Source organism: Seriola lalandi, unplaced genomic scaffold, assembly GCF_002814215.2.
Source record: "Seriola lalandi dorsalis isolate HSWRI2012SDOR001 ecotype SW California unplaced genomic scaffold, Sedor1 jcf7180002054280, whole genome shotgun sequence".
NCBI classification, from domain to species: Eukaryota; Metazoa; Chordata; class Actinopteri; order Carangiformes; family Carangidae; genus Seriola; species Seriola lalandi.
This window is the reverse complement of record NW_019524833.1, coordinates 134,683-143,643: the sequence shown is the minus strand read 5'-3', so window position 1 is coordinate 143,643 and position 8,961 is coordinate 134,683. Positions and strand designations below refer to the sequence as shown.

The 8,961-nt window shown below is 39.6% G+C and overlaps 1 protein-coding gene across 1 annotated transcript in view; it reads left to right on the top strand.

Moving 5' to 3' along the window:
* The first annotated feature begins 310 nt into the window (after positions 1-310).
* fam135b (family with sequence similarity 135 member B) overlaps positions 311-8,961 on the top strand; it is a 43,762-nt gene continuing 35,111 nt past the window's right edge. Inside the window, exons 1-2 of the mRNA XM_023405598.2 lie at positions 311-390; positions 6,756-6,852. Coding sequence (XP_023261366.1) covers positions 6,776-6,852 — 77 coding nt within the window. The 5' untranslated portion in view covers positions 311-390; positions 6,756-6,775. The remainder of the gene's footprint in view (positions 391-6,755; positions 6,853-8,961) is intronic.

The window sequence follows — 8,961 nt, the reverse complement described above, 5'->3', positions numbered from 1 at the left end:
TGGGTGCTGACTATTAATATTCCCCCTAACTATCCACTGTCTGTATGTATTGTGTGCAAAACGCGGGGCGGACCCGGAGGATAAGCACACAGCGAGATCCCGCGACAGACGCTGCTGCACTTTCCCAAATTGAAATCCCCGTCAGGAGAGAGAGAGACATAGAGAGAGAACAGAGAGAGAGAGAGAGAGAGAGAGAGAGAGGGAGGGAGAGAGAGGGGGGGACTGCAGAACATGCAGGGTCTGGATGAATAACCATGGCAACAGCAGCAGCAGCAGGAGAAGCGGTGATATAAACATTGCAAACCGCGCATCCATCCGCAAACAGCGATTTACTGAGTAAAGGCTGGACCCGAGCCCCTCTGTGGATACCAGACTTTCATCACTGCTAAGGTGAGGCTGCTTTATTCTACATGTGACACCCTCCGCCCGCTTCAGCCGGATGATTGTTGTCCGCATGTGTGGGGAACATGAGAGGATTCATGAGAGGACCGGGGATGCTCGTTGTTGTACATTACAGCAGAGGAAGCTGCTACTGTAGCCTGCTGGGTGATCAGAGCGCTGTCAGGCTGAATGAGGATGGATTTAGTTTGGAGACATTTATACATCATATGTGCTGCTGCTGCTGCTGCATGCAAGCTTGGGGTCTGACCTATTGTATGTGTGGTCAGCATTGGGCATGTGTGCTTTTGTAAAGAGACTCCACAATGATAAGTTAACAAAACAAAAGGGACTATTTAAATCAAATTAACCTTTCAAAATAAAGGTATTGGTGAAATGTATGAGCACTCTCATGCTCAGAATGATCTAAATGAAGTACAGCATAATTACATCTATAGGTGCAAGCTGTTGTACAGTACAGTGTGTGCTGTTTATGTTCAGTTTTGCACAGATGCTGGAGTGTAAAATACTCCTGTACACAGTGTCTGAAATGAACAAAGCAAAGCTCCCACTCCAGAATGAAACAATGCAGGATTGTTGTCTTTGTCACAGCAGAGCTGCAAAGAGACAGAAATAGAAGTAAGCGATGATTCAAGGTTAAATAGATTACAGATAATAAAGGCTGTTCAGTCACTCGTGACTGATGTAAACATTTCATTTGAGAGGAAAAATCACAAGACCATGTTGGAGTACTAAACTGTGTCGTTTCACTTCGTACTTTTTTCTTTTTTTTTTTTTAACTATAGTTCTCCTAAGAATACATACACACATGCATGAGCTGAGAATATAAATAGTGAGTCTGACTGCAGATTGCATGCTACTCCACTCTGAGGTAGTGAAAGTTGGCTCCTCCAGATGGTTATAGCGACGTTATTAAGAGAAAAGCCCTTTGATCATTAGAGAATCTAATTTGGAGATAGTAAGGATGCCAGTCACATCCTCTCAAAGTCATACTCTGACTCATTTAACTCGATAACTCCGGTCACTCACTCTCTCTCTTCTCCCCCCCTCCCCCCCTCCCCCCTTTGTAAGGATTTGGCATTGTAATTCTAACAACAGAGAGCCTAATACAGCATTTGGGGAGGGTTTGAGCAAATGCTAGATTATGCTATCACATGATTTGCAGGGCTGGCTTAGTGGATTCCTGTTAAGGGCACTCTGTCTGAAGTGTGGTTATATTAAGTTTGATTTGACAGATCTTGATATTCCTTGAAGGAGAATTATTTTGCCACTTATCACTATATTTTGGTGATCGTCCTTTGTCTGTTATTGTGTTCTGCACAGGGAGTTGAATGTTAATAAAAGGAATAATGTCTGAGTATTAATTTCCGGCCTTTCTTTTTTCTTTTTTTGAGCACACACGCAGCAGCTAGCAGTTGTGGCACACAGTGACACCTACGCCTACCTGCAAAATATGCTCCTTCCACATTGAATCATGTCATGAGGACGTTGCCTTTTCATCCTCCCCAGATTGAGACTGGAGATGTCAGTCAGTGTTCCCAGCTGAGCTGACACCAATGGGAGCGGCTGGGAGGGGGAGGAGGGCAGCAGCAGTTTAGGGGCAGCCAGATTTTTAAGTTTTTCCTTGAGGTGGAGGATTCACTGGAGCTGCAAACTCAACTCATCCAAGTGTGTGTGTGTGTGTGTGTGTGTGTGCATGTGTGTGTTTGTGGGGCCTGTGTTAAATAGTAATCAGACAGCAGATGGCTGTTTTGTAATGATTAGGGTTTAATGATTTGCAGTGAGTAGAAAATCAGATAGATTGTAAAAGTGCACAAACAGCAAATTAAAAGCGTTAGCTAGGCTACAGGTTGTGCAGATACGTGTAGGTTGTAGCATTGTCCAGCTAGCAGAGCACTGTTTGCATTTTAACTGAGATTTGTGCAACAGGAAGAAGGTGAACTTGGTGAGGTGATGGATGTTGAAGAAAAAAGATTTTTACTGATCAACATGATTTAAATTGAAAGCTTTAATAGGTTAGTGTGCTAACAGCAACATGTTTAGTGTGTTTTCCCATCATGCCAACTATGGCCTTAGAAACTGAGGCACGTAGCTCAAGGGTAGATTATAAATAGCATCAAAAATATGTTTTGATCTAATGAAAATCCTGTTGATTATAACTCTAGAAAGAGGGAAAGAAGCAAAAAGAAGGTCTCAGATGTTTTAATTGCTTGGATTCTTAGCTGTTCAACTCTATTTTCTGCAAGATTTAATATAAATGGGGAAGTTATTCCAACGAAATTCCTCTCAAAATCAACAACTTATAGAATTAACACAACTAACTAAACTAACAATACGTTTTTGCCTCTTTTTAACCGATTAAGTAGAAATTTCCAGTTAAGTTTCGTGTTAGCAGTTTATTTCCGAACTTGAAGGTTTTAAATTCTGTTTCAAAGCCCTGTAAAATTCTTGTGGGGAAACACTGGATCCTGATCGAAGAAGTCTAAAAATAGGGCCCACTGGAATCAGCCTAATAAATAATTTTTATTTGTGAGACGCTGCTTGGGTAAGGCTGCCAAAATTCAATGTTTTTCTTTGTCTGTCAGCAAATCCAATGAAAAGACCAAAACCAATAAAGGATTTATCTTGCTAACAAGTATTGTCTGTGTTGCTCTGAGCATTTTTTCTTTTAAAAAACGCAGACTATAAATTTGGGCTCCGTCTTCATTGGGCCGAGAGCTGAGTGCCACAGACAGGCCCTGGAAGTCGGAAAACATTAAAGATTTTGCTCTTTTCACGGGATTTGTTGACAATATGAAAATAAGAATAACTTTTACTCTTCAAAGATATTGTCTTGTGCTGCAGTTTTTACTTTTGTTGACGAGTTGTTTCATCATCATCATTGTCATCATCATTGTCATCGTCAACAGAGGACACACAATGTACCCCACTCAGATGAATGACAGCTGTATGCCTTTGAAGCTGTCAGCGTGGGTGCTTTGGTCTGTGCCTCGCTGATTTGATTAACTTATTGATGAATTTTCCTGCAGAGGCTGATAATCGGTGCATTCTCTACCCATACACTGTCTGTAGGTAGAGATTGTTTTGGTGGAAAAGGAGGCACATTAAGTCCCAAGTCCCTGGACTGTGAGCCTCCCATTTAATCAAGTACACAGTGTTCATTCTCCTTTCTGCCTGCCTAACACATTGCTGGAGAAGTGAGCGGCTCCTTCTTATTATGAATCTCTGAGACAGCAGGTAACAGATAACAAGGACGTTAGCGTTTCACTCAGTGAATTACAGAAGCAACGAGGCAGCTTCGGCTAGCTTAATTAACGCTGATGAAATCACAAGCTGTATATGCACCACGGTCTCTTGCATCAAATGACCCATAAACCGGCTCATGACATTATGATGACCGCCGTCATCTGTGGTTCACCCTCACACACACGAAGCTTCACTCTTATGGAGCTGCAAGTGTGTGTGTCAATGTGACACGACATGCAGAGTCAGCAAGTGGAGGAAGAGCAGTTTCACAGTGTCATTTCTTGTCTCTTCAGGCCATTTGCAGCAGTGGCCAGCTAATGTACTGCGATAAAGAAGGTTACTGTCTTTGTCAGGAGTGTTTGACTGTGCTGCTTTCTTTTATGTTCCTGTGCTTTCAAATAGACGTGGTCCTCTACAATGCTTGTTATTAGAAGATTCAGGTTCAGGTTTTATTGAAGGTTTACTCGCCATTCTTCCTCTACACTTGGCAAGACTCTTATAATACATCTTATTAGCATAAGTAAGGTGGAGGAGTGTATTTCTCTGCCAAGTGAGAAGACACCTTTAGACTCACTCTGTTTTGCACAAATGAAATTCTGGTGATGGGGAAAGGACGCTGCAATAGATTTCTCTGCTCGTAAGAAGTGACAAATCAGAACTGACTGTTACATTACAAATAAATGACTTACATTAAAAGGGCAAATTTCAGACAAAAAGAAAACTTGCCGACGCCCTTAACCAAAGCAGTTTAACATAATGCGTCATTCCAGGTAAACTATTCATAATGAAATAAATGTTGTGGTTGAAATATTGAACATTTTTAACATTTTTGACCATTTACTTTTAAGCCTTCCCAAAACCCAAAACAGAAGTAAGAATCTGGATTAAATAGTGTGGTGATTAGCTGTTGTGTAAGCTACAAATGTTAGCATGTCCGGCTAACTAACCTATAACCTACTGTGGCATCGCTTCCATGGCTGTGGAGCTCATTGTTAGCTTACTACATTAGTCTGTGGGGCCACATATGTGACTGTAGCGCTTCCACTGTGTAGTATTTATAACACTAACCTTTTTGTTATTGAATTTAGGGAAGATTATATTCAAGCCAGTCAGTTGGAAACATTAGAAAATTGTTTTAAAAAGACTGATTTCAAACAATGTGTGGAATTTATTTTAGCTTGATAGCTGGCAAATACAACAGTCACTAGCTAGAAGAAGAAAGATGTTTGTGTGCCTCTGAGGTCAAGTACCCAGTGAAAATTAGTGTGAACTTTAATGTTAAGTGTACCACCGTTATCATTGTTCTGCATGTACAATGCAAGAATGGAAAACGTGACCGGAGTAGCAAAAGGGGTTGTGTTTAGCAAATAGTCAACTGTTATCATTCACATGGATATCTGCAAGCTGGAGCCAACTGTAATTAGCTGTAAATTTTGTATTTTAGTGGCAGCGAATTAACCTCTCACAAAAACCCGGTATCATAAGCTCTGCTGTTAGAAAAACCAGCTTGTCTAGATACATCCTCACTGCTTAAAGAAAGTGGGCTGAAAACATTACCATGCTTTTAAGGCAGCTAAGCTGAGGACTGGTTGTAATGACATGCAGTTGCACTTCTGAAAGGTGTTTGACGCCACTGACTCTGTTTCTTTGCTTTAGACTTGTGTGCAAATCTTCCTCTCTGGTAATCACTCCCCATGGCAGTTTATACATAACTTACAGGAACATTAATCGACTACCGCACACATGCGAGGATTATGTTTCAAAGCATTCAATGAGGGGTTATTTGATACACTTTACTGTAAACACTGACAGTGTTTCATCTGCTTGTGGTTGGCAGCAGCTCAGTTTGACTGTGTATCTGCTCTCGGGGCACTTTCTCTGAATGCTGCAGAGTATGAAGTCCATATCTACAGTTTTCCCCTAATGGTTTCAGACACTGTGGATTTAAAGTGAAATAAGATGGTTCGTGTTTAGAATTGCTGGGGAAACACTGAGCTTTAATTGTTGTTCATGGAAATCACTCCTCATATGTGTGAATTGAGCTCCGGCCGGGGAGGTTGTGGGGTTGCCTGCGTTTCTCTTAATGAGCTGAGGTAATATTTACATGGGCTTGTACCTGAGACCCGAAAGATAACGCAGATTTCACTCTTTGCTAAATCCTGTATCTTAAGTGCCAACAGAAACTGAACGTGTACATTTTTTTAGCAGCTGTCATGCGTTTAGATGTAGGTACCTGTGTAAGTGTAAGTTTCCTTCAACAAGATCATGGATCTCAGTGTTGTTGTGAGCAAAGTTCATCTCAAAAGGTAAAAAATAATCATTTGTCTTGTGTTAATGGGAACCGCAAATTGTGTGTCCTGCATAAATTTACATTTTCCCATTTTAAGGTGAGACAGGATTTTATATTATCGAGATAGAAGTCTCTGAAACAGCATATAGAAAATCATGGCACACGAAAAAATTCCCCCTGAAAACACCAAGAAAGCTCTGAGATGCATTAGGCCTTTAAATAAAAACACTACACATGATTGTGTATTGGAGCTATTTGCGCACAAATGAAAGAAACCACAAATAGCTTACAAATAGCCCCTTTAAATGAACAAGCTAGATAGCATAACTATCAGCTTTGCAGGTAGCCTATTTTACATCTATTTAAAGGACAATACAGAACTATACAGGTCATATAGATCTAATCCTACTAAGTATACAAGTAATAATAATAACGCACCAAAGGGTTGATGTTTACAGTAATAGACGCTGAACTCAAATGATCCTTACATAAGACAGACACAACAAAGAGAGCACTTTCCAGCAGCACACACCAGTGCTCTGAAATAATCACATCACAGGTGGTATTCATTTTCTGACATTTACCTGAACAGTGAAGATGAAAGCTATATTCAGACCAAGCTGTCTGTCTTGGTCACATACGTCAGTCTCCACATTGGGCTGTGTGAGTCACATCATCTCAGCCGACACAGGAAAATAACAGTGCGAGATAGTTCTAGAAATGTCATAATTTGTCTTATTTTCTATTGTGGATTCTGTCTTATTGTTGCTTATTTTTTTCCTGATGTGTCATATTTACTGTGTGTCTTCTCTTTTGACAGGTGATGAGTGGGATTATATCATGTCTGAAGTACAGGGAACACTGGAGTTTTCTGTAGAGTTGCACAAGTTTCACAATGTGGATCTCTTTCAGAGAGGGTAAGCAATTTATCTCTGCAGAAATCACATCTCTGGAGTCATGACTTTTGTGTACCTGGCAAGTCAGCAAACTCCCAGAACATATTCATGTTGCTTGCTGACAAAGGATCCACACATTTCTATTTGTCATAAGTAGCTGCTTTTTTATAATTCTTTTTATCTTCTCTCTTCTACTAAAAATGAACCCTGACTGAACAGGAAACAGCTTTACAATTAAATTAAACTTTACTCATTTGAAATGGTTTAAAAATATATAAAAACTCAATATGTGGCAGTCTATATTGATATTGTGGCAGGAAACAAAAGATATTTTCGGTACATTATGAAATTGTGATGGGAATAATTAAGCTGTGGGAGAAGACATCAGTTGAGTAGGTGGTCCACACCTTTATGTTATAATGAAATTTGGCCAAATGTGGCCCAGACCACCTGTGAATGTGGTGTGAGTGACAGGATCTTAAATGTGTCCTCAATGTGTCTTGGACGCGTTCACACCTCTACTCAGAGCTGCTAATAGTCAGCAATGACTGAAGGGAAAATCAAAATTACTTTTTGATTTTGGCAGTTTCATACGAACGTGGCAATATCTTCCTGCATTTCAGATAATCTTTACTAATAGATTTAGGAATTGCAAGTTAAAGACAGATTGTTCTGACCTTTTGTATAAGATGAATTTTGATTATAATGATTATAACATTGCTAAACAGAAAATAAAGGGTAAATACTAATAAGGATATGACTCATCCTGTAATGATGAAGGCACAATTTAATTATTATTGTTTGGTAGATTACAATGACCCTGTTTCCACTGCTAGATGGGTTGACTACACCTGTCATCAACATGCCGACAACAGATTAGTCTGCATGATTAGTTAGAAACACAGTAACTACACTAATTTCCCCCTAGGGGATAAATAAAGTATATAATGACTGAATGTATGAATGGAGGGGAATGAGGAACAGGTGAATAAGTGAGCAGGGATGAGTCAGGTGGAGGAAAGGTGGGAAACGCTAGGGTTACTGCAGGGCAGGAGCGAGAAGCAGACTCTGAAATGACAAGAGTTAGTGATACTGGCAAAGGCAAGAAAAGAGCGAATTAATACGTGACTGAACTGTGACAATTTATGACATTTGCCCTGCAAAATAAAAAAAATGATGCCATGGAAATGTGTGACATTTGTGGAAACGGCATGTACAATTTATTGTAACCACAAAATGGAGAAAATCAACTGTAGGCTCTAGGGGCTGTTATGGAAATTGACTAAATATCATCCATAATAATCACACAAAGCACCGTCGTCAATGAGCATAAAAGTATATATAGTGCAATATGGTGGAATATTCACTTACACAAGCAGAAAGCAGAGTGTTATATTTCTCCTTTTTCCCCTGAACAACATGACTCACTTTTAACGTCATTCAATAGAACAGTCGGTTTAGCTGATATTAACTAATAACAGATCTATAGCCAATATCTTAAAGCATCAGCCTCACATATATTAGACCTAATACAAGCACGCTGGAGAGAACGCACTAACACAACATACATAAAGCATAAAGAAATATAAAGGAATATAGTAACTTCTCATAATATGAAAACGATAAAGAAAAAACATTACACAACTTGCTCATAATAGAAAAATCACATTCCTTCATATTCTATAGAATGAATTCCTAGCAAGGATAAAAAATGATAATGTTACGTGGCGCGCTAATATAATACTGTCATCATGTTCATGTATCATATATAAAGAGATAATATGATTTTGAGCACGAATGGTTTTATAGTCAAGTACAAGATACTTTCACAAAGCAGTTGTCGCACTTAATCTACTCACACACAGCTAAAGCCAGAGAGAGCTAGCTAACATTATATCAAGTATAAGCTAGCAGGTGAGATGTACTCAGCTAGGTGCTATCTGTGATTTGTCGTTCATCAGAAGTGAAGCAGCAGCTAAACCTAAACACGACGGAGAAAACAAAAACAAACACCAGCTAATCTGAGACTGCTGAAAAGGTAGCTAGCTAGCTAGCACTTTTTTAGTAGCTGCTAACTGTGCTTTTAACTCTTGTGTGGCCAAGTAAGCTGTCCTTTTTTAATTTAACCTA